This window comes from Sturnira hondurensis, unplaced genomic scaffold (genome assembly GCF_014824575.4).
Source record: "Sturnira hondurensis isolate 20B ecotype Veracruz unplaced genomic scaffold, ASM1482457v3 Scaffold0015056, whole genome shotgun sequence".
NCBI classification, from domain to species: Eukaryota; Metazoa; Chordata; class Mammalia; order Chiroptera; family Phyllostomidae; genus Sturnira; species Sturnira hondurensis.
The window spans coordinates 4,783,777-4,810,514 of NW_028087687.1; the positions used below are offsets into that span (position 1 = coordinate 4,783,777).

Sequence of the window (26,738 nt, forward strand, 5' to 3'; positions counted from 1 at the left end):
CCAGTGTTCTTCCAATAAACATTGTACCCCATCAGGCCCTTGGAAAGTGACGTACTAACTGGACGGCCCAAGGTTTCCCGAGGGAAAGTCGAAGACCAGCGTTTCTGGTAAATGGTGAGCTCAGTGCTGTTAGACTTGTGTAGTCATTACAGAGAAGTGCGGAACGTGGGCATCTGATGAAGTCTGAGGATTAGAACGCTTCCATGTCCATGCAATGAATACACTCCCCTTAAAATTGAAGCATTGATACTGTGCCCCTCCTCATCTTTTGAGAAGTAAGCTTTTTTTTTGTATGTATGTATATTTCAGGTCCTTTTTAATGCATTAATGTGATTCTATATATTTTATATGTATAAACCCACACACGTTTAAAAGTGCATACTATTGTTTGCATATGTGTTCTTTTCAAAATTGCATCATATTAATCATATGGTATGGAGCCAGGTCTTAAGGGACTCGGTCTGAAGAACTGGTTCGCTGAAGACCGGATGCCCTCTGTGTTTGGGCCCTGACGTACCATTCCCTTTTAGTTTATTTTTATATCCCACTATATGCTAGTCCTTCGAGGTAATTTGCCCAATGATTTGCTGACATGGTTTAGCAAATTGTGTGAAGAATTTGGGTGACATGCTAAATAAGAAATCTTTTTCTTGAATGCAGAGGGCTTTAAGCTCGTGTTTAGGAAAAGCACCGAGCGATAACAAAATAGTTCCATGCAACTTCTAAGTTTTATACACTCGCTATGTAAAGGATGATGGAAAAAAATCTCATCATAAACATGTAAAAGGGTGTTAGATTTGAGCCTTTGTATCTTAATATGTATTGGCTCTAATTTAGTTCTTTGCATCAAAGCTAACTTATTTTAATTAAAAAATTTTAAATCAGTGAATTTATTGTCCATATAATTTGTAGTGCAACTAGAACAAAAAATAAAGAAAAGGGACCTCCACTACCCTAACATATGAACAGTTTATAATTTTCTTTCCTCTATTTGTACATAGTTTTACTAATTTACTTTGGAGGTGACTAGAGGGAGTAAACAGTGTGATGAGAGGTGGAAGGGTTAGGCACTGCAGCCTGTGTTGAAGAGCCATAATAAAAGGAACCTGAGAGCACATTCAGAACAAAGAACATTGGACTGGGCGGTAGCAATTCTGGGTGTTCAGTCTTGCTCCGCTATTAACTGGCTCAAATAACTAAATTAAGTCTCCTTAGGTTTAAATGACATCATGTGAAAAAGAGAGATGGATTTCTGTATCTAAGGCCTTCCTTTTTAAGTTGTGCATTCCCATTCCAGATATCTGGATGCATTAGACCCATTGACTTAGAATTTCTGCAGGTGGTGTAGTGAGACCTGCATTTGTAGAAAGCATCTTGGTGATTCAGTGACAGGGCAGCCCCAAACTGCACCCAGGAAAACACTGCTTTAAGGTTTTTCTTCTTTAGGGACTGTAAGCATCCAGGTAAAGTGAACAAGATCTTTCTGGAGCTGGAAAATGTGTAAAAACAGTCTTCCTCAACTTTGGGTGCTTCTTTATCTCATCATCCATCAACTTGGGGTTGCTTTACCTCTTTTTGTGATTGTTTCATTTGTGAGCATGTCTTTTTTATTGAATATTTTGAAATATGAACATTTAAGTAGAAAGTTAAGAAAATCATTGTTAGTGGTAATGAATTAAAAAATTTGAAGAACTATTACTAATGAATTGTATATGTTCTAAACTATAGCTACCTGGTTTATGTTTGGGGCTAAAATCTTAATAATTTTATATGAATTCACTTTTTAGCATATAAATTCTATTTCAGTTTTTTTTCTTCATACAGATTTTTATTACCAGAGAATGCACTGTTGGAGGAATTAAAACTCCATTTGCAAAGCCAGCATAAAAGAAAGTGTTTGAAATTGTTATATACCTTAGGTTGCTTTAACTCTGTGTATGTCTGAAAATTTACTATAATTTTGTAGGTTATTATTAATCTTTTCTTTTTTTTAATATTTTATTTATTTATCTTTAGAGGAGAAGGGAAGGAGAGAGGGAGAGAAATATCAATGTATGGTTGCCTCTCGTGAGTCCCCTGCTGGGAACTGGCCTGCAACCCAGGCATGTGCCCTGACTGGGAATTGAACCCCGATTGTGTGGTTCGCAGGCCCACGCTCAATCCACTGAGCTACACCAGCCAGGGCTATTATTAATCTTTTCTAAAGCCTTTTCCCTACTTCTAATAGGTGTCCCTAAGGTTCCATGTCAGGCATCCCTAAAAATACATATATAGTAATTCTTTTACTTTTCTGGATCTTTTTTTTTTTTAACTGAATCAAAAACTTCTGCATATTTTCTAAGTTAAAATAGCTATTAGAACAGACATTTTTATTTACTGGTTTACTTTTGAAATTTCTTCTCCTTCTCTTTCAAACCCTCACCCAAGGATATGTTTAATGATTTTGGAGAGAGAGGAAGGGAGAGAGAGGGGGGAGAAAGGGGGAAGCATCAATAGAAATATCGAGAGATATTGAGAGAAATATCGATTGACGGATTGCCCCTCATGGGCACCTGACCTGGAGTCAGAACCTGCAACCCTGCCATGTGCCTTGACTAGAGATTGAACCCGCAACCTTTTGGTGTACAGGATGATGCTCCAACCAGCTGAGCCACCGGCCAGTGCAAATTTCTTCTGTTTTAAGAGAAGGGGCAAAGTGATGGCAAGGGGGATGCCAGTCTACACACGCTCTTGTACGTTTCACTCTCAGGTCTGAACTTTGTGCAGTCAAGACGGACTCTTCTTTTCTCAGTTGCAACATTTACCGTTTTCGTCTCCTTTTCCCTTTCATTCATTAGCAGCTTGTAGGAACTGAAACATGAGGTAGCTCTTGGCTGAGTAAGAGAACTGCCCTAGGGAATTTTGGTTGGTTGGTTTTGTTGTTTTTCCAGATAGTCTGTGAAAAGTAGAAAAGCACCATGAAGAAGAAAATCAAAACATTTATTAGAGAGGAAGATAGCAAAGTTATAAAATGACGCTGAAATTCTTTATTTTAAATTTATTTTTAATTATAGTTCACATATTAATTCCAGGTATGCAACACAGTGATCCCACATTTATGTACCTTACTATGTAATCACTATAAGAAGTCCAGTTACCACCTGTCACCTTATAGTTACTACAATATTATTGACTATATTCCCTCTGTTGTACGGTGCATCCTCATGATCTTTTTATAACTGCAAGATTTGTATCTGTTAATCGCCTTCCTCTTTTCCACCTGTTTCCTCATTTCCTCCCCTTTGGCAAGCATCCATTCGTTCTCTGTATCTGTGAGTTTGTTTCTGTTTTGCTCTGTTGTGGTCATTTTGTTTTTTAGATCTCACACATAAACAATCGTATGATATTGTCGTTCTCTGTTTGACTGACTTCACCTAATACTTGCTAGGTCAGTTCATGTTGTCAAAATGGCAGTATTTCATTCTTTTTATGGCAGAGTATTACTCCATTGTATATATGGAATAATATATACCACTTCTTTATTCATTCATCAATCCATACGACCCTAGACTACTTGCATATCTTGACTACTGTAAACAATGCTGTAGTGAGCATAGGCACGCACATATCTTTTCAAATTATTGTTTTCACTTTCTTTGGATAAATACCCAGCAATAGAATTGCTGGGTCATACAGTAGTTCTGTTTTTAATCATTTGAAGACTCTCTACTGTTTCCATAGTATAAATTATTTACCTGTTTACTCAGCTGCAAAACACGGTGGTGCTATCATCACAGAAATTAAATAGCAACCCTTTAAATATTTAGCACCATTTCACAACACTCCCCCCCCACCACCAAAGTGTTCAATTTTTGCAAATTTTGTTCCGTTTCTTGTCTTGGCGTATGTTTTAGATGCCTGCAGTGTAGTGTAATTATTACAGTTTTTCTCCATTGTTACTTCAAGTTTGTATAAAATGAGTTGTGTAATTGCGTTTGCATAGGCTGTACTATTTATTCATCGATTTAACACCTTTTTATTGGGTACCTTCTCACTTTTGTGCTCTAGGCACCAGAGGTGCAGTGGAAACCCCAAATACCCGCCCTCTTTCGGGTCTCACCTGCCAGTGGGGGTGGAACATAAGTGATAAATGAGATTTCTGGTAGCCTTTTGTATATTGTCTTCACCCTTTTGATTATTTCTTGGCAAGACTATTTATGACCTTTTTCTAAAGAATTATTTACATTTAAAGTGCTTTTGGCTGTATGCATAGGTACCATTTTCATTTTAACCTTAGAAGTATTATAATTTTTATATTCCCAAATTAATGGTATAAATATTTACTTTGTTTACTGATGTGTCCTCAGGAGTCCCAGGCAAGTAGCTGACACTCAGTAAACATTTAGTAGAAGGAACTTGTTGAATTAATGGTCATTTATAGCTGTTTTATTGAACACAGAGTTTATCTTTTCAAAAATTTTACTTTCAGAATGATTTTCTTCTCTTTGAATGGTCTTTGTGTTTTCTTCACTTAATGAGATTTTGTCTTTTCTTTAAGCTGTTTATATAACAATGATATTAGTCTTCATGTCACATTTTCTGCGACTGAGCTATTGCTTACTTTTGATTTTTTATTTAATTTTTGTTACATAGAAATTTTGTTTATGTAATTAAGTTTTTTTGTATTGGCTTAAAGCCTATAGATTTTCTGTAGTCTGGAAAAATAATTACTTTATAATTTATTAATCTTGGAATAATGTGGCTGTTGCATGGAACTTCTGCAAATTAATGTAAGACAGTTTTTAAGATACTGGGCTTTACTTTCCTTTTGTTATATTGTCCCCAAAACCAGTCTGCCATCTCTTTTCTAATGAGTACTTTGAATATCATGTTAATATTAGCAGATTCATTGTAGCCAGATGTCTTGCTTGGTGGGTTTGTGTATCTATCTATTTAATGATAATTGTGGCATTGAGGTTTTAACGGCATAAATTTACTCGATTAAACACTCTCAAATCAGGATATAACAAGAGACTCATTCCCCCTCACTCTCCCAGCATAATGTCCCCTGGTGTCTGTCTGGCATGGGACTGGAACTCTGATAGAATTTAAATAGACCTCATAGGGCTGTGGGTTGTGTGGTGCAGAAAGAAGCAGCAGGATGTAGCTGGTGGCCTCAGATTCTCTGGGCTCTGTATCTGGCCAAACTTTGCATCTGGTATTCCCCAGGAAATTGGGCGCCAATGTCGTACAATGCCACATCTGTTTTCAACAAATGTGTAAGCACCAAGTTCTAAAATTCCTGGCATGGAAACTTGGCATCGAGCATTTCCCAAAATAGGTTTGATATTTCAGCAAATTTGGGGTTAATAAACCCTCCTTTATTTGTTCTGTTTAGGAATCTTTATTTTGCAGCTTTCACTATATTGTTTTAAAATGTAGTTTCAACCAGATTTTATTGCTTCAGAGTTGGACGAATAACCCATGTCAGTATCTTGGTGAATACTTACCATTAATTATAATCTGGATATTTAATATGGAACCATTGGTGTGAATACTTTCAGTCGTGGTAAATAACATAGAAGGTTTTTTTACTACAGACCAATTCTGGCTTTAGAACCCTCAACTCAAAGGATTGTCTGGATGTATCAGAACCTTGATTTTATATCCACCATTTTTATAACATTGCTATGTAAGATAGATATTGCTGTCTTTTCAGAAATGGGAAAATTGAGGCCTAGATCCACTGACTAACTTGCCCGTAGTCATCCAGCTAGTGAGCGGCTCAGCCAAGGTTGCCCCCCAGGCCTGACTCCTGGGGTCTCTTGGCTGCTATTACCCCTTGGCCCGACGTGCCGCTACGGCCGTCATCACAGCAGTACGCGTGGTGGGGATTCACACTGTCCTGAGATCCTGCATTGTCTGACTGCAGATTCCGTGCAAAACATCGTTTACTCCTGAATTGGTTTTCGGCTTTATGTTTTCTATAATAATATCCTAGCCATTTAGTTTTTGTGGTGTTGTTGTTTTCAGTCCAGTTTGCAGCATTTTAAAGGTTGGAAGTTTGGCTTCTTCCTGACCCATGCCTGTTTTTCAAAAAGGAAATAATGCTCGCAGTCCAATCACCCTTAGTGGGTTGTTATTTTAAATTTTCTTGAAAATTTACCTATTAGATCATACTACATTTGTAAGTAAGAATTTATAAATTCAGAGTACATCCCATTTTTAAAATGTACACATGCTTATTATATATATATTCTTGTAATTAACTTTGTAATAGGGGACATGTTCAATTGGCTTCAGACTTAAAAAGGTAGAAAATAGCAATAATAATAAGGGTTATTGTAATTGCTAAATGGGACTGTGTAGTGCTTATTGCATTTTTAATGTATGAATTTAATGCTCCCCAGAGTGATGCAATGGATACTACTGTTATCTCCATTTCACAAATGAGTGAACTGAAGCAAGAGAGGTGCATCGTAGCCAGCTGGTCAGGGTCTTGTCATTTGTCCAGTCAAGTGTCACTGCCTTTGGACAGCCCCTTATGCACACAGCTCTCATTTCTGGGCTGAACTTGGTGCCTGCCCTGCCGGCATCCATGCACCCTGCACTCTTTTTTTCACAGATATTACAATTCTCTCATTCCTTCCTTTGGCTGAATCTTCTCCAAGGCCGATATCCTGTCTTATGCTTTGGGGCGGACCCAGGACTTAGCACAATAGCTGGTATTGCTAAGTACTTAATAAACATTGTTTGCCAGGACACTTTTCCCTATTTTCAAAAAAGGTCTATCTGCTCTGCTTTCTTTCTAGAATTATTCAGTCAAATGAGCATTCCCAGCTGTTTGTCAGCTTCAGGGCACTGTACAGATAGATGCTGAGTTGATTTTGGAGTGTTCTGTGCAGGCTTAATGAAGACTGAGGCTCTCAGGACCTCTGGACATCAGCACAGGGGTGGGCTCCCAGGACCCGCAGGATCTTGATGGAACCCAGTGTATCACTGAGTTCTGGCCAGTCTGTGTTTAGCCAGCAGTCTTTCTGATTTCAAATAATTTCTGCCTGATATGATTGCTTGCTTTCTTTGCTGTGCAGAAGGCAGAGAAAAGTACTTATATCTTGGACTTAAATACTGCAGATTCATATACTGTCTAGATTCTACAACTGGTTCTGCTCTGTAACTCAGTGTTTCTCAATATGGGCTACATGTGAGGATCACAGGGCTGTATTTAGCTTTGTTTTTAAACTGAAGATTCTTAGGCTCTGCTTTCCCATTTGTGGAATCAGAATCTTGGGGGTTGCATTAGAACAACACAGGTAACTTCGATGAGCATCAAGGAATGAGATACATTCTAAATATGTACCGAAAAGATGGCTTAATGTCACCACAAGTATTTTTGTAATAAGGAGCACAGTTGTTTCTTACTTAACAGCCCTCAAGGGCACTGGCATTTGTTTTGTTCCTCTGGTACATCACACAGTCCATTTGTGCTGGGGAGTTCAGTAGATACACAAAACCATATGGCCATAGCAGGCAGCTGATAATGGGTCGCAATTTTTTTTACAGGCTAAAACGTCATCTGTGTCTTGCTCGGAAGAAGTCTAAGGCCTTGAGCCAACCTTCACTGATTTTGTTTTTAACAGAAACTTCAGCTTTGTAGACCTTTCATGACTTGCTTGTAGAAATGAGGTGCCATCTAGTTAGGCTGGAGGCTTGATGTGGCCCATCCATTTCCATNTGGCATTTGTTTTGTTCCTCTGGTACATCACACAGTCCATTTGTGCTGGGGAGTTCAGTAGATACACAAAACCATATGGCCATAGCAGGCAGCTGATAATGGGTTGCAATTTTTTTTTACAGGCTAAAACGTCATCTGTGTCTTGCTCGGAAGAAGTCTAAGGCCTTGAGCCAACCTTCACTGGTTTTGTTTTTAACAGAAACTTCAGCTTTGTAGACCTTTCATGACTTGCTTGTAGAAATGAGGTGCCATCTAGTTAGGCTGGAGGCTTGATGTGGCCCATCCATTTCCATAATAAGGGTTGTCAGTTTGACCATTCGCTGGTCCGATGGCCCGAGGGAGTGCTCTGCCCTCACAGGCACGCGGCGCCTTCCGGCCAGGCCCCCATCAGAGAGTACAGCCCGCGGTGGGACCTGCTCTCCAGTTCCTGGCGGGACGTGCGGTTTAACTCTTTTATTCTAGGCTCAGAAATCTGTTTTCAAATTTCTTATCTTGCTACCCCTCCTTTACTTCCTCATTTATGAAAGGGGGCTGAGTTTCCACTCACATGCATTGGGGGTTTCTCCGACAGTCACATTATCCAGCTGGTTCACTGGTACGGATAATTGAGGATTTATTTTTAATTCAGTCCATAAGCATAACGTTGTACCAGTATGCTGAAATATTAAAATGGGGCAGGTTGGAAAACGGTGATTCCCTTCTTCTATGCACATCCGTCCTGTGAGGTACTAATTTTTGTTAAGTGGGCTTACTGTACAAAGTGGAAGTATATCACGTAATTCTAATTATATTATATCCTTCACAGGTCTCGGTATCTTTTCGATGACTGACTCAATTTCTGGCTATTTCTCCTAACAAAATGAGCCTTTTGTTCTTTCATCAGAAAAAAACGTGTTTAATTGATGATTTATTTTATGAATCATTTTCTAATTCTAACCAACAATTTATACACTTAAAAAAAGTGAGACTGTTGTGCAATTCGTAATGAAAACTCGAGACACCTTTAGAAGTGGGGGACGATCTGCTATAATATTATTTTGTTTCACGTACCGTTATGTCAGGAGTGCATGAGTGTCAGAAACTTGGCAGCCTCAGTAGGTGGGGGTTCACCTGTGTTAACACATCTCTTGGTGAAGGCAGTGGAGCTGATGCCTCCAGGGAACAAGGCTCTCTCCATTTTTTCACTCACTCTGGCCTCCTGGAAGTGCAAGAGTTTGTCCTTGGGCTTCTTGCCAGGAGGATTCTAACATTCTGTCACGGCTTCTGTGCGTCTGGATGTTATTTCCCAAGAAGATGGAAAGGCAAGGGGTGAAAGTCTTTGTTTTCCCAAAGCTTTTCTCTCTACCCTTCCACCCAGGCTAGGAATTATTTATATTTTATTGACCAAAACTGTGACATACGGCCCCTCTCTCCCACCTGCAGGGGAAAAGGGGGGAAATAGTACTTTCCCCTTTGACCTGCATAGCAGGAGAGACTGAGCGAAGGCGGCCTGGGAATTGTCACCTTCCCAGTCTTTGCCTAGAGTGTCCTCAGTGCAAGCGACCAGTGCTCTTTGCAGTCTGCCTTTTGTATGGCTTCTTTTCCCAGTCGTCATTTAATTTAGGAATCGAGAGCACATGTATTCCACATCTGTCCCCAGAAGATATTTCATCTTTTGAGGTACAGATGATATGTTTTTAATATGTTGACATTATTTATTTGATAAATTCTCAAGCCATTAGGACCAGACAATATATTGCAACCTTCAATGCTTTTAAAATGCAGACTGTAGCTTTTGGAAAAATTTCTAATTTTGGTGAGGCACCCCAGACACTGTAGCTGTAGGTGTTGAACAGAAGGCACTTTTCATACCAAAATAGCAGCAGAAGAGCTGTTTCAGAGTCTAACTGAAGAAAGAGGAATGTAATAAAATATTGGACATGAGATAAAATTGTAAAATAGGCACCTACCTGTGTTGGAGAGTAACCACCGTGCGCGCCTCCACTGTCCACGTGACCCCGTCTTTCCGAGCCCTGCCTCTCCTTCTCCTTCCACGATAGGAATGGTAGCAACCGCACAGTGTAATTTGCTTGCAGACCTAGAGACCTGCAGGGCATATGGTAATAAAGGCGAAAAAGTGGCCACTTTTAAAGAGCCAGGCGTGTGTAGCTCGAGACCTAGGTCCTTCTGAGCTTACGTTCCAGGTGGAGGAGCCCATGCTTTAGGGACAGCCGGGCTGTCACTCTCAGAATGGCTCCTTGTTATCGCGTATTGAAAGTCACTCCTGAAATAAGGAAAGTACTCAATGCATGTTTTTGAAGGACTTGTTTAATTTCATAGATGTGTGCAGTAAAATTTAGTAGGATTCGTTGGGTTTTAGAGAATATAATTGTACTTTGAAAGTCATATTTTCGTTTATCATTTTAAATCTTTTTCTTTAGGACTTTAAGAGTGGACTCGGTATCACCACAATTCCTATGAATGTAGCAAATGTAAAGCAAGTGGATCGAACTGTGAAACAGTCTTTTGAAATAATCACTCCCTATAAAAGTTTTAGGTAAGTTATATTTAAACATCTTTTGTCTGTACACTTACTATAGGAAAGCTTTTCCATTGCTAGTGATGATTTTATTTCTTAGGACGTTTAATAAAAGCGTATTTTACTTTTCTTTGATGTTTAATTTCTTGGCCAGTATATGTAAACACTGTAAAAATCACCTTAGTAATTACAGAATCTACAGAGATACTAGTTTCATGAATTTGAGTTGTTTCTTTTCTTAATACCTCTTTTTCTTAGTAAGCACAGTAAGCATGTTCTTTTTTTGTTATTAACAAATAATATGAAAATCTACATCACATTTTGAAGGAATAAAACAAAGAAGAAAATTACTTTGTTTTGAAGCCTTATTAACTACTTTCTTTTAGCTTAATTGAATACATTCCCTCCTTTAAGATCAGTCCCTAGTTATAAATGCTCTGTAATGATTTCCATAAAGGGAACTTTAGCTTACAATGATTCTGAATTTAACAGGCCTCTGAGCATTTACTGATCAGATATTTTAGCACTTTGTTGTATATCCTGTATTATGGTATTCTAAGAATCATTCATTATGATAATGAAATGGAAAGCTTAATATATGTTCTTAATATGTGTTAGAGTAATCTAGAATGACTCCACAGCGTTAATACACTGGAGAGGTCTAAATCAGCATCTCGCCAGTTCAACCATGTGAATTCATTTGTCACAAATAGTCAACAGACCACCAGGTAGTGTAAAGGTCAGAGGCAATTGTCAGAGGCCTTTAAGGACTGACAATTACTTAGCAATTTCAAAAACACTACCAAGTCTGGTACTTAATCGATCTGTCAAAATATGTCTACTGGCTCAAATGTTAACAAAAGATGACATGAAGAATACTAGGCTTTATTTTCACATATGCAGATTTGTGCTTCAAATGAAAATGTCGATGTTGGCTGACCTGCTTTTATTTACCACACTTCTGACACCAAATAGGTGGGGTTTTCCTCCGAGCAGCCCACTCTCCCCCTCCCTGGACACCAGCTGGGTGTCCTCCAGTTCACGTAGGTTCTGCCGTACCACAGTGAGCTTCAGACTAAGGGGCCTCAGCCCCCAGACCCCAGGCTAAGGGCTCAGTCTCACAAGGTGGTCCTCTCCATACCAGTTGCAAGTGTTAGGTCCTGAGGTTTCTCATACTTCTGCACAAATTGGCTATAAATTGGGGTTCCTGTGACCCCTTCTCCCCCAGGTTTGTTGATAGAACTCAGAGAAGTAGTTTATTATTACCAGTTTGTTGTAGAGAATGCAACTCAGGGAAGGCCAGATGGGAGATTGGCATAGGACAAGGTACAAGGGACCACAGGCGAGAGCTTCTGGGCTCTCTCTGGGTGCATGGCCCTCCGAGCAGCTCAGAGTGTTCACCAGCTGGGTGCTTTGTGAACCCTGTTGTTTGGGGGGTTTTATGGAGGTTCCACTCCATGGGTGTGATTGATGAAATCCTTGGCCATTAGTGATGAACTCAGCTGCCAGCCCTCCTGCTTCCTGGAGGTGGGGGATGGGGCTGGCTGAAAGTTCCAGCTCTGGAATCACATCCTGGTCTTTCTGGGTCCTGCTCCATTCTAGGCTCCCATCCACACGGGAGCTTGTTAGCATACAAATGACACTTTGTGTCAGTTCAGTGGTTTCCACACTCTGTACCAGGAACCAGAGGCAAAGACTGAATATCTGTTTTCCCTTGTACCTTTCTATGGAGAAGCAGAAACCACTAAGAAACCTCTAAATATTATAGCGATGCTGGAACCATAAAGAACTTCACTAAATACCCACTTAGGCCACTCGGTTTTCTTACAGATTGTTGAGAATATGTTCGTCATCTGTTATTTTCATTATATTTCAAAGCATTTTCATTATATTTCAGAGCATTTTCATCTTTAGAACAGAACATTTTGATGCAAAGAGTTGCTTTGGGTCGTTGACTGAGAAGGGAGCACTGTGGTGCTTTTCCTGCCATGTTGCAGCTACCCAGTAACATTTCTTAAAGGAGCTTAAGAAACTCGTGTTTAATTTTATATTCTTTCACTCAGGCACCCAGTAGACACTAAGAATTAGAATAAATCAAAACATGGCTAAAAATGACCTAGGATTCTGTTAGAATAGTAATCACTTAAACTTTTTGATTTCTCAGTTTCTTAAAGCCATCTGTACATTCTTCCGATTTAAAAAAAAATCTTTTTTTAATACTGGTACGTGTTTTTGATTGTCTAGTTTCAGACATCATGACATTCTTTCTTGGCAAAATAATCCTATAGCTTTGAGACTGCCAGTCTCCCATGGATTGTTATATAACCACTGCTTCGAAAACACGGGCTCTCATTTAAGCTTTTGACCTAATGACAGTTGGTATATCCTGGTCAGAAAATATGCATGTTAATTTTGTTTCCACATATGTAAACAGAGGCATAAGCCATGGGAAAGGTTAAAGGGAAAACATAGATTTCTAAATTAGATGATTTTTAACAGAAAAAGACTATCCAGCTGCCGGGAAGGTATGTTTTTCGGCTGCTGTTTAATTTGTGACTGAAATGAATATGCAAGCTGAACCCGTGCTTCATTGGCTTTCACGAGGGAGATTGCTAATGCAGAAACACTCACTGTTGCAGCTTCGTAGCCGAGTCTGTGAAGGAGAAACAGGAATGGATTGAAGCTGTGCAGCAGTCGATCGCGGAAACGCTCTCCGATTACGAAGTGGCTGAGAAGATTTGGTTCAACGAGTCCAACAGGAGCTGCGCCGATTGCAAAGCCCCCGACCCAGACTGGGCGTCCATCAATCTCTGTGTCGTCATCTGCAAGAAGTGTGCAGGTAATTAGGGATTACGTTCTGCCCATCACTGTTGGGCAACAGATAGGCGCTGAGGGCTCTCTGCTGTCGTACACCATGGCCCAGCTAATGGTTATGGAAAAGAAAAACACAGAAAGCTGATCATATTTAAATCAATTTCAGAAGTGTAATTCTAAACTTCTCTTATGTATGGCTTAGATATAAAAGTTGACTTTTAAGCCTGTAATCATTTTTTTGTGTCTACTGGCCCATGCATGGGTTTTAAAAAGATACTGTTGACATTCGTAGATTTTAGGTGGATGTGTTTCAGAATGCACTCTGGACATGCTTGCTCTTTGTATGATTCATCCTTTTTTTTTTCTGTTATGTTTTGTAAGTCCTGCTTTTCACTTCAAGGTTGTTCTAAGCTCTAAACACGGTACACCAGATGTGGTACCTCTTACAATGAGAATTTTTATACAGAAGCGTTTTCCAAGTACATTGGAGTTTATTTAAGAAACCAGTGCTAGGCCCGGTTTTTCTGCTGTGACCTTCCGCCTTACAGCTAGTTTGACAGCTCCCTGTGTTTGGAGCTCAGACGGTGGTGCAGGTGAGTGGAGGGAATGGACCCCACCAAGTATGTCGTCACGGAGTTCTTGGAGAATGTTAGCCACGACGCACACTTCACTTCCTGTTTTTGCTCTACCAGATACCGTGCTGGGCCTAGAATTAAAAAGATGTATAAGACATGGCATTTCCTGCAGTACCATATAAATAGTAATTACCACAGGGGACACTAAGGACCAGAGTAGGTAGAGAACAGGTTTCATTGAGAGGCTTGGAGGAGGAGCACCCGGGTCAGCTGGGGCTGAGACAAGTGTTCCTTCCAACCCTTGACGCTGGAGCTCTGTGCTCTACCATGTTTCTCATCCCAGGAGTGTGGGTTTCCCAGAGATCTCGTTAACAACATCAGTAGCAACAACAAAAAGCATCAATTAATCACCCTGTACTTTGCATTTTGTCTCTATCATTTTCTCCTCTGGAGTCCGAGGAAGAGAGAGCCTTTGTGTTGTCCAGGGCTGTTAAACTTCCTTTTTTCCCTTCTTCTTGGGATCTTTGCTCCATCACTCACTGTCTGTGTGAACTATTCAACTATAGTTTCTTTTGTTTCAGTAAATAAACTTGCTCTAGTCTGTGCTGTTAACCCCAGCTTTCCAAAAACTTACCATTCCCTTCTGTGTATCCATTAGTCCCTGTTTTCTTTAATAGACAAATACGTCCAAGAGCAGTGATCTGCACAGGTTTTTTTCATTTCTTTAACTTCCCAATTTTTTAGCCTCTGTTATCCACTTGTTTTTCTCTCTCTTCCAGTAAATATATTTTCACCATGTTTACCAGTGTATTTTACCTCTTAGTTTCTGTGCAGTCAGTTGCTGTCTTTATCATCTTCTGCTATGTTGATCGTTCACGATCAGTCTGTTGCTTTAGGACTTCCCAGCCCCCCTCAACTTCTAGGAGACCATTTCCTCTTGGTGTACTCTTCCTGCTCTGGTCATCCTTTTTCAGGCTGCTTTCCCTCTGCCTGCTCCTGAAGCATGCATGTTCCCTTCCACGCTGATGTTCCTGAGTGATGATATTTATCATTGGAAGTCAACACTCATTTTTATGCAGATGACTTTGTTGGAAACCACACTCTTATATCTGCCTCGTAGAGTCTCTGCTTGGATTTGCCCAAGACACCTCAAAAATAGCATGTCAAAGATGGAGCTCTCGCCGGTGTGTAGCTCGTTATGTAAAACCGTACATTCCTATGTTCCAGAGCTTTGTCACAAGCGATAGTGTCCACCCCCCACTAAATCTCAAAACCGGAGAGACCCTCTGGACCCTTTCTCTTTCCTTAAAGTCCACAGAGTCCTGTCTGTTTCTCCTTGCAGTGTTTCTAAATCTGCCCTCCATTTTGTTCCTCTTTCTGATGCTTCAAGTAGGATTCTGTTGTTTCTTGTGTAGGCTACTTGAATACTGTCTAATTCTTCCAACCCTGTTCTTAGCTTGACCCCTACTGCCTTTTGGTGGGATTTACAAATGCAGACGTGTGCAAATCCCTGCCCTGAGAATTTTGAGGCTTGTCTTCTGAGTAGTTTCCATCTCAAAGAGGAGAGGAGAGGGACCTTTTCTGGTAGAGGAACGAGCCTTTATGCTCTTACACAAAAGGTCCTTAAGATGAAGGATTATGCCTTGCATACTTTTTTCCTGCTCGGCTTAGAAATGAGACATCTGACGTGTGCCAGGGTGCCCAGGAAGGACTGAGTGTTGACTTATGCAGCAGAATTGAACCGATGACAACAATGCTGGGCTGTTCCTTTCCTCCAGGTGGAAAGTAGTAGAATAAAGAACCCACTGAAGATTTTTGAGGACAGGTTTGTTAGAGTTGCAGCTAGTATTTTTAAGAGTAAAGGGGTATCCGTTTTCACACACTTGTAGTTTACACAGACCTGTTATAAAATCATTTCAGTGACCTACAGTTTCCAGTTAATTACCAAACAATGCAAAAGTTAGATATGTATGTATGTATGTACATACGGACATGCGCACATACATACCCACACGCCCATGCACAGCCACACACATTAGTGAGAGGATAGTGTTGGCCAGTTCAGGATGATGATGAAGGTCATTGTTGGTACCATCTTTGTGCTTTCATTACAGCTTCTGTATAAATACTGTTGGTACCCCAGAGTGGAAATTAGATAGTAGTGTAGTTTAAGTTCAAAAAATATATAAGCGCACACATCCATATGCAGTTTTTTTTTAAACAGAAGACACATTTACATACAAATTAACATAAAAATGCAACTGTTGTTTTGATTTCAGGACAGCATCGATCCTTAGGACCAAAAGATTCCAAGGTTAGAAGTCTCAAAATGGACGCTAGCATCTGGAGTAATGAACTCATCGAGGTAAGCCCCTCCCACGGGTGCTGGTGGTGGGCCGAGGTCTGGGAGGAGGGATGTGGTTTAGGAGCTCCTTGGGAAAGTTCTCACCGCATTATCAAAATGGCTTTAGCCTGTTTCATTGTAGTAACTTTTTACTTTAACTTTCAGAAGGCTTCCTGAGTGAGATGGTTATTTTAAAAGTAAAAAGCACAAGGAGCTTTCATAGTAATAACTACTTTTAAAATCTTGACAGCTTTTTTGTTAAGCCAGAATTTACTTTCTTTTTAACTCAGCATGGATGAAATATTAGGAAAGTGACGAAAACACGGGGCAAACGTCACCCTTCTTTATCCCTGCCACGCTCTGTCATTAACTGCAGTCTTGTCAGACTCCCTGTGTCCCTACTCCAGTTTCTGCTCCGGTTTCTGCTCCGTTTCCACACCACCCAACCGCGGCAGCCCACCTTCTCAGCCCTTTGCCATGAGTCTGTCTCCATGCGAGCTTCTGGAAACAATAATGCTTCTGCGGCAGTTTGTGTGGCTCGCGATTTCTTTTCTTGCTAATATGGTACCATTATTAAAAACAGCTAGACAGTATTGAAGATATAAATAGTATCTTCTTTCACACTCCATCTTCCTGAAAGAGTTGGATTCTTCTTGTATTTTTGCACATTTTATACTGTTAGGCTTTATCATGTGAGTCAGTTTTCTGCAGATTTAAGAGCATTTTAGGAACTGATATGTTTCATAATTTTTTGATAATTCAGCTTTTTATTGTCATTGGAAACAAAAGAGCAAATGACTTTTGGGCTGGTAACCTTCAAAAAGATGAAGAATTACACATGGACTCCCCGGTAGAAAAGAGAAAAACTTTCATTACTCAGAAGTACAAAGAAGGAAGATTCCGGAAAACCCTTTTGGCATCTCTGTCCAAGGAAGAATTAAACAAGGTATCCAATGAAACGTAACAGTAGACGTGGATTTGTAGTATCTTTTAAAATATATGCCAAGAATTTTGGAAAGAAGTAAAAAATATTTTACTGTTCACTAAAACTGTTTATTTTTATTTCCTTTTGTGAGATTGTGTCAGTGGTTTCCCATTGTTTCCCATAAGGCGTCATCATGAAAAGCAGATAAACTCTTTGTCCACGAGATTCCTGCTCACTTAGGCATATCCCATGATTCTTAAACTGTTGACCACTTTCCCTGTTTTGGGGACTGGATACCAAATACAGCCTAAGCTCTTAGGTTGCTGACTTGCTCTCACCAGAGTTAACATCATTTACTCAGTTTATTGGTACAAGTGGTGGTTTGTCTAGTGGCCTCGATTTGAACTGCCCTTTGCCTTTGGCTGAGTCATTCCAGGTCTTTTTGTGACCATGGCAGGCTACTCAGTCTTCACCCTTTTAGCAGAGGGTTTGTTAAGCATCCTGTCCCCCTCTCTTTCGAAAATTGCTGTTTGCATTTCTTGTGTGTCAGAAGGCTCTCCTATGTGTAGATTTTTAAAGCATATCCTTTTATGTGCTGTAGTGTTTATGCTTAGAGAAGGTTTCTGTCATGGTTCTCAGTTCTTTGGTGTGCTTGCCAGGGCAGGCCTCATTCAGTGAGGGTCCCCAGGTAAGGAGCGTTGTGCCGAACATCTGAGACAATAAATAAAGACCTTTCCATACTTTGCAGACGTTATAAGATTTATACAATAGATTTACCTTTCTTTCCTGTGAGTTTACTTCCCATTGAGTAAGTTTTCCTTTGTATGTTTTTGGTATTTGTGAAGTGAGGCTGCAGTTGGTTGAAAGCAGTGCCACACAATAAATTCAAGATTCGGAATGGGTACCCGGGGGAGGAAACCTCAGGGAGATGGGGTGGGAGTGGGGAGCCATACACTTACACAGGTTATTATTAAGGCGTTTAATTTTGTTTTGGATCGTGATTGGTAATGAGTGCTAATTATATTATTAAAATAACTGACCAATTATAGCAAGCATGTTTGGAATAATGATGACAGGGCATCATAAACCAAGAGTTATAATTAATCTAATTTTATATATTAGAGGTTCATAGTAAATAATATATAAATAGTAAGTTTATATTTGGGGGCATAATTGGTGAGGTTGGAGAGCCAGGGTCTGTCTCTCCCAATGGTTTCTCTCTTTTTGATGGTGATGGGAATCCTGTCCGTGGTAGAGTCTGATGTCCCCGAATGAGGTCTTATCTGCCACATACACACTTCTCATGAGCTAAGACAGTAGGTAGGTTTTATGTTAATTACTAGCTATTACATTGTTCCTAAGAACATTACAGGGAACTTTACCTACTGGATTTACTTCCACTTTGGGCTTCTGAAAAATGGTGCTCTTAATGTCACTGAATGATTTTTACCAAAAATATATTTTATTAAAAAAATTAAGATATAATGCATATATAATATTGTATACATTTCAGGTGTTTCTTTTGTTGATTTAACACACTTATATATTGCTATATGATTACCATCATGCCTTTAGGTAACATCTTTACTGCGTTATATAACTATTTTTTCTTTTTAGTGGTGAGAATATCTCAGATCTCGTGTCTTAGCAGTTTTGAAGCGCGTGATACATTGTTGTTGACTATGATCACTATACTGTCCGTTAGATCCCCATAACTTACTTACCTACCAGTTGCAAGTTTGTACCCTTACAGGACACCTTCCCACCCCACATCAGCCTCGCCTGCATCCCCTGGCACCACCATTCACTCTCTGTTTCTGTGAGTTTGGTTTCTTTTGATTTCACGTGTAAGTGATATTATACAGTATCTGTCTTTGGCTATTCTCACTCACTAAGCATAATGGCCCTAAGGTTTGTTCATGTTATCACTAATAGTAGAATTTCCTTCTTTCTCATGGCTGAATAATATCCAATTACATGTACGTAACACATCTTTATCCATTCATTTAATAAGGAATACAGTTTCTTTCCATACGGTGGCTTTTGTGAATAATAGTGTTGTAATGAACATGAGAATGCAGGTGTCTTTCAATATTCTGTTTTCATTTCCTTTGTATATATATTTAGAAGAGGGATTGTGTATGATAATTGCATTTTTACTTTTTTGAGAAATCTTTGTACTGTTTTCCAGCATGGCTGACTAATTTGTATTCCCATCAGCAGTGCACAAGGGGTCCCCTTTCTTCACACCCTTGCCAACACTTGCTGTTTCTTGTCTCCTTGAATACAGCCATTCTGACCAGTGTGAGGTGATGTCTTATTGTGGTTTTGATTTGCATCGCCGTGATGATTAGGGATGAGCGTCTTTTCATGGCCTGTTGGCCATTTGGATGTCTTTGGAAAAATGTCTAGTCATTTTCTCTGCCTGTTTCATTGGATTTTTTAAATTGAGTTGTATGTGTTCTTTATATATTTTGGATATTAACCTCTTATCCAGTATATGGTTTGCAATTACTTTGTTCATTGGGTTATCTTTTCATTTTGTTGATTGCATTGCTGTGCAGAAGCTTTTCAGTTTGATGTTTTCCCACTTACTGATTTTTGCTTTTGTTGCTTGTATTTTTGTTGTCATATACAAAAATCATTGCCAAGACCTATGTCAAGAAGATTACTACCTGTTTTCTTCTAGAAGTTTTGCAGTGTCAGGTTTTTTTTTTAAGTCTTTAATACATTTCTAGTTCATTGTTTGAGTGGCATAAAATAGGGATCTGATTTCATTTTTCTGCATGTGGTTATCCTGTTTCCTAACTTTATTTGTTGAGGAAAATACCCTTTTTCTATTGAGTGTTCTTTATGGCATACTTAAAACTTGATGAATTCTTTTAGCGCTATGGATACATTTGTAGTAAAAATATGTGCTTATTTCATTGATGAGAGTGATCCTCAATGAGAGAGATTGACCATAAACAGATGAACTTCAGTAAATATATTACAGCAAATACAAAGGTAAAGGATAAGAATAGGATGATGAGAGAGACAAGAAGAACAAATACATATGATTAGACTGAGAAGACAGAAATGGGAGGGGCATTAGCTTTTATATTNGTGGCATAAAATAGAGGTCTGATTTCATTTTTCTGCATGTGGTTATCCTGTTTCCTAACTTTATTTGTTGAGGAAAATACCCTTTTTCTATTGAGTGTTCTTTATGGCATACTTAAAACTTGATGAATTCTTTTAGCGCTATGGATACATTTGTAGTAAAAATATGTGCTTATTTCATTGATGAGAGTGATCCTCAATGAGAGAGATTGACCATAAACAGATGAACTTCAGTAAATATACTACAGCAAATACAAAGGTAAAGGATAAGAATAGGATGATGAGAGAGACAAGAAGAACAAATACGTATGATTAGACTGAGAAGACAGAAATGGGAGGGACATTAGCTTTTATATTTTCCAATACCCTCATTTTTTAGGGGCAAAAAAAAAGACTAAGACCCAGAGAGGAGGAGGGTTTGGCCATGATCACCTAGATAATTAGTGCAAAATTAGGTAAAAGAATTCAGACGAGATCGGGTGCATTCAGGGTGGTATGGCCGTAGACAGGTAAAAGAATTCAGGTTGCTGGATTCTAAAGTGAACGAAATTCTGGAGGTAGAAAGGATACGTCCTTTTTAACTAGTAGACCTTCCTGGCTAGAACTGGGCAGACATCCTGGGACTCTTATTTTTTTAATAGGAATTATTTACTTATGGAATAATGCTGGTAGAAACAGGTTGAGACAGCAAAATACAGAGAGGTATGAAGGCAAAACTATAATTCAGTTGAACCTACACCAAACCCAATAAAATGATGTCAGAGCAGAGGCAGTCTGATGTAGTGGTTAATGGCCTATGCGAAATGGGCAGACATACTAGATTTAAAGTCCTGGGACTTTGGCTGCACACTCCGAGCTGCCCATTCAGATAGGCAGTGAGTGATTGTCCTGAAGTTGCATTGCAGAGGGCAAATTTACTAGTGATGCATCCAGATGCACCATGTCAGGATGGAGGTAAACGGTGAAGCTGAGACTAAAGTCAGATGGAATCAGGGTGCCAAAATCAGAGGGTTTGGAAGCAGATGAGAAGCCAGTAAAGCGAGGAAGCAGGGAGAGAGGATAAGAAGCAATGTAAAGGCAGCTTATTACCTCAAGGAGAAAAAGAACTCAGGTTCTATCAGGTCTGTGCAGTGACAACCTATCACATAAGTCAGTAATGTTTTCTTGTTTCAGTGCTTTATTGTTTTTTAATGTTTTATTGTGTCTGCTGCCGTCCTCATTCCCACATACCTGTCTCCTAAAAGGAAAGATTCTGGATTGGACTCTTCTTTCAAGTTAGCAAAGCACAACAATAATTAAAAGAGTCTGTAGACCCTGATTGGGCTGGAAAATACATACATACGTACATACAACATTCGTTTGACAAAGCATTCAGTGGATACTTCATTATTACATTTGAAATGTTTTGAATTTTCTGAGAATCAGTCATTATCATAGTTTATAAGTATAAAAAATGTCTTCCAAAGCAAATATAATGGATTGAAAGGTTTGGAACATCGCAAAAAGGAAACAATGAATTGAGACTTGGAGATAGGGGATTATAATTTAAATGCATACAAAGCAAGCCTTTTTTGCCTATTGCCTAATTCAAGGCATGCTTATAATTATATTTCTTAGAAATGGGTACAAACTTCCTGTCATGAATGGATTGGTAGACTCACTAATGGTAATAGCCAGAATTATATCTTCTTCCTTTAACAGATATGTTTTCTTTTAACGAGCAGGCTCTGTGTGCTGCTGTGGTGAAGTCGGATGTTCTGGAGACAATGGCTCTGCTGTTCAGTGGGGCAGATGCCATGTGTGCCACTGGAGACCCCGTGCACAGCACCCCCTACCTGCTGGCCAAGAAGGCAGGGCAGAGTCTGCAGATGGAATTTCTCCACCATAACAAATTTTCAGGTCGGTCCTGTCCCTTCATTCTTCTGAATGCCCGGTTTCTTCTGGTCTGTCCCTGATTGTAACGAAGCAGTGTTATTTCATTTTAAGAAACAGTTAGGAAATACATCTTTTCTGTTTCTTTAATCTTACAAGTGGAAAATCGAAATAGTTAATCCTGTGTGATTGTTTTCACCAAAATTAAATCCAGTTTTCGTGTATGAATAATAAACACCACTTAAATGCATATTTTGTAAGTTTTATGCAAAGTAAAACAAATATCTGTGTATATTTCTTCTGTGGTGTATTTGAAATAGTTTTTCTTCTAGCTTGAAACTTACATATTCATAAGCAAAGGGAAAACCGTTGACATTTTAGATTTCAAATGCACTATTTCTGTAATTTCTCTAGATTTTCCTCAACATGACGCTCATTTTGAAGGTGGAGTAAGTCATGAGTCCTCCCCGTGCACGTTCCTCTGTGACTTTTTGTACCAGGCTCCTTCTGCTGTGTCTAAACTCTCTGTGGAGAAAAAACTGCTGGAAGGTATCTTTTCTGCTCCTGTTAGGTTTTGTTATCTGGTAAAACTGCATTTCATTATCAAAACAATTAGGTTTAAATTTTGATGCTATTTTCCCTTAAGGTGTTAGATTTGATCTTGTAGTAGAGAAATATGTATTTTAGAATTTACAAATGCTTCCAGGCACAGATAATATTTTATGCACTGCAGCAGGGATTTACCCCTGGGTTGGAATGCCGTGAATTCCCTGCAGCGAATGCTCAACGGAATTCACTGACGTCTGCCGTAGGGCCCGCCAATTCTGTTTCAGGATTTAAGGGTTACTCAAAGACATGGGAAAACTTGGTCCCTTTCCTTAGGGACAGATATGGTCACTGGTGGGATAATAGGGGTGGGGGTCAGCATGGGGAGAACTGACTGGTTTTCAGTGCGTACTCTGTCAGCATACTATGTGATATTGGGTGGTTCAGTTTGTTCTGATGGTCAGAGTGTGTGTAAGTAAAATAGAGCTTAAGCATGGTTTCCAAATAATGATGGGAAATAATTTGATTTAATGACCTGTTCTGGGTTTGGGGACTTACCAGCGTAAGAGTCCCTTAGGCATTTATCCATCCAGTTCTTGTGTCAGGCTTGTGCTAGGTAGGCAGTAGGAATACAGAAATGAACAAGACACAGGCCTCATGCTCACATGGCAAATATCTGAACTCATTTTAGATATATAGGCAGGAAAATATGAGATCTGTCTTCCTGGAACAAAGAAAATTTATGAGAGATTAAGCTGTACCAGCCAATTGACGGTGGGCATTCAGCGGCGCAGGGGCCCGTGTTAGTTCCCTAGGTGGTACAGTCCCGCTGTGTTACTCCATCAAAGGAACAATAGGATGAAAAACTCACTTTAAAGTGTTACTTCGGATCCTTGTGCGTTTGAAGTGATTATTTCGGTACAAATGCTTTGTTTCGCAAACATAGTATTTCCCTAAACAGAATTACATTGGGATTAACGGTGCTTCATTAGATTTCTCGGAGAACAGTAGCAACCCTTTAGTGAGCATGTACTATAGTAAGGCATTGCTTTAGGTGCTTTACATACATTAATCGTAATCCTCATAAAAATTCTGTGAGATAGTTGCTGTTGTGCCGATTTTCACATGAGAAGTAGCGTTCAGCGTGAGGCAGAGTTTTACATCTGAATTGTGTTCTAATCATAACTAAAACACTGGCGTTGGCCAGTGTGCTGCCCATGACACTGGGGTGGCACAGCATTTTAGTCCTGTGGATTTAGATGTTTTTGGTTCTTTCGGCGGTTGGTTTTTAATGTTTTCCTTAAAGCTTTAATAATAAATGACAAATTTTACAAAGAATTTTCTCATCTTCTGTTACTCCTTATCTGTGTCTAACCATTAAGTAGTCAAACTTGACTGATGAGCAGGAAGGAGGAGGTACCTGAATGATCTGTGAATTGATGATAGCAATTATTAAAATAATTACAAGTTTTCTAGGTGTCTTTTCTAAATAGTAGATCTTAGCCCTGTCCTTCAAACTATTGTATGAAGATATAATAGGGAATTTGAAATATAGGACTTCCTTCCTAAATCTTTCTAGTATATCATAAATACCCTGCAGGCTAAAAATAAGATATTTATTTTTGACAATTGTTGTTACAATATTTATGGAATTACCAGTTTCACTATTTCCTTGGAAAAGATTTTTTTCCTAAATCACTTGAGAATTGAGTTGATGTGTTGAACTTGTAATTAAATCATTGCTTCTGTTTATCTTTAAGAAATTAACTATATACATATTTTTAATTAAAATTTATTTCAAGAAGTGGAAACTGGTGCATTATCTGTATCTGTAATTTAACTAGAGATGCTTTCTCATTTTAGAACACTCTCTTCTAAGTATATGGAATCAAACTTTTCTAGCTTGTCTATGTATGTAGCACACAGGAATTATGTCATTGGAAATAATCTCCTGGCAAAGAATTCTTTGATGGTCTTCATTTCTTCCATCTAATTCATCAGCAAGGTCTATTATTTCAAAATCAAAATGGGTTACCAACTAGTTGGGTACTCCCCACGTCCACTAGTACAGCTCCAGCCTCAGCCACTATCATGTCCTGTCTCGGCCGTCATGGTCTCCTTGTTTGTGTGCCAATATCTGCCCCAACCCTCTCCTAGCCATTTTCTAAAAATCAGTCTCAGGGATCGTTAAAAATGTAAATCAAATCATGTGCTTTCATTGTTCAAGCACATGTAGTGGCTTCCTATTCCAGAATATATCCCTGTTCCTTATTCTGATCTAAAAAGCCTTCTCCTGTCAACTCCCCTTTATCTCAGATTCTCCCTTCCTTTGCTATATCATGCCTGGCCACGCTGGTTTCCTGTCTGTTTCTGCTGCATACCCCATTTTTCTTCTGCCTCTTCTGGACCTTTGCAATTGCTATTCACTCTGCAAGAAGCCTCCTTCCCCTATTTTGGCTACTTGCTCTCTGTCAGGGATCAGTTCAGTGCTGGCTAGTTGGAGAGACTGCTTTGGCACTCTGCCGAAGTGTGTTCTCACCGCCAGTTCTTCTCTTGTAGAGTTGGCAGCTTATTTCCATTATAGCACTTTGCACGTGAAGGCCATCCCTCTGTCGTTGATTTGTTTCTCTTCCCCTCTGGAGTGAAAGCGCAGTGAAGCATCAGCATCTTCTGGCTTATTCAGGATTATCAAATATTTGGTGTCTAAAACCATGTCAACACATAGTAGACACATAATTACAATTTGTTGAAGAAATGGCCATTTCTCAAACCACATTACAGCGGTGTGAAAGTGCAGGTGACTTGTTAGGATTTTGTTTTTCACCTGTGTATTCAAATGTATAATTGCTGGCAAGAGACATATTTTGTTCAGAAAGAGGCTGCTTAAGAATGAGGAAGAAAAAGTCGAACCACCATGAACCGTAAAGCATACAGTTCTGGTGTTCTTGTTTTTCCTTTTTCTCTGTGCCCTCAAGATTCTGTGGTGGTGTTAACTCTTGTTGAGCACCAGCTTTATGGAAAAGATAAATTATATGGAAAGATTTAGAGATTAAAGTGCGGTTGTCACCTTTGCCTCTGAATGGCAAGTACCTGGACTGTACCACTCCATCAGCGCTTGTCCAAACGCCATAGAGCAAAATGATTAAAAACCCAGAAAAAGTCAGGGAATAAAGTGCATGCAGTCCTTCAGAGAGTTACAGAGGCTTCAAATTGTCAGTTCAGGTTTTCAGGATTTGAAGTTCTTCTAGCCTCTGGTTATGAAGACTGATCTGTATTTTTCTTTTTCTTCTAGATTTAGTGTTCACGAAAAGAAAGATTGATAGCCCTTGTTAAACCTAAGTATAGAGCTGAATAATAGCATCCTGGCTTTGTTTTCTGTTTTCTCCCCTCAACCGTATTTTCCCCGTTAGCATCTTACTTTGATTTGTTGATGCAGTGTTTGATTTTTAAAAAAGAAAGTCATTGATAGGGTTTACCAGAAACTCTGTATTATGTTTCTATTTAACTTCGTAGGTTAGCGCTGGAGAATTTTGAAGATCTGTTGTTCTATAAATGCCTAGCTTGTGTGATTGTGAAAAAGATTTTCCAAGGCTAAAACACATTTATTTTAAATTATTTTTATTTTAGGATTATTTATTTTTTATTTTGGAGAGAGGGGAGGGGAAGGAGAAAGAGAGGGAGAGAAACATCAATGTTTTGGTTGCCTCTTTCATGCCCCCTCTGGGGACCGAACCCACAACCTCAGCATATAGTCCGACCGGGAATTGAACAGGCAGTGTTTCACTTTGCAGAATGATGTCCAAGCAACTGAGTCACACCGATCATAGCAAAGGCAGGTTGATTTTAAATGAAAATGAAAGCCCTTTTTCATTTAAAACCATATTATTATGGTCAGCGGAGGTTAAATACTGTCAGTTTAGGAAATTCTTCATCAGGAAGCAGCTTTGTGCTTTCTAAAAATAATAGTTTCACCTTAACCACCTCAGACTGGTTATGCAAATAGTCATTAGAAGATGCAATCTCTACCCTAACAGTTTAAAAATCGTCGTCCATAATTCAGGTGTGTAGCGGGCACAGAAAGAGAGGTGGTATGTGAAGTAGTTACCACTGTAGCTTTGTGAACTAACTGCTGGGATCTGCCTCCAGCTCTGATACTAAGTGCTTGTGTGATCTTGGGGAAGTCCATGCACTGCTCTGTGCCTGTTGGCAGGATACAAGAAGGGGTGCGTACTGACAGAACTGACCTAATAGGGTTCTCCTGAGTTCTCAGTGAGTTAATGTGCGTGGAGTGGGTGGAGGGATGCATGGCGTGTCAGTGCGATGCGGAG

The 26,738-nt window shown here is 39.4% G+C and overlaps 1 protein-coding gene across 5 annotated transcripts in view; it reads left to right on the top strand.

Annotated features, from left to right (window-relative positions):
- The window catches only part of ARAP2 (ArfGAP with RhoGAP domain, ankyrin repeat and PH domain 2), a 164,172-nt gene that overhangs the window by 53,582 nt on the left and 83,852 nt on the right, over positions 1 to 26,738 (top strand). For all 5 annotated transcript variants that reach the window (XM_037064361.1, XM_037064360.1, XM_037064364.1 and 2 more), the window contains 6 exons: positions 10,135 to 10,250; positions 12,872 to 13,071; positions 15,901 to 15,986; positions 16,729 to 16,911; positions 21,717 to 21,891; positions 22,279 to 22,413. In XM_037064361.1, the coding sequence (XP_036920256.1) occupies positions 10,135 to 10,250; positions 12,872 to 13,071; positions 15,901 to 15,986; positions 16,729 to 16,911; positions 21,717 to 21,891; positions 22,279 to 22,413 (895 nt within the window). The remainder of the gene's footprint in view (positions 1 to 10,134; positions 10,251 to 12,871; positions 13,072 to 15,900; positions 15,987 to 16,728; positions 16,912 to 21,716; positions 21,892 to 22,278; positions 22,414 to 26,738) is intronic.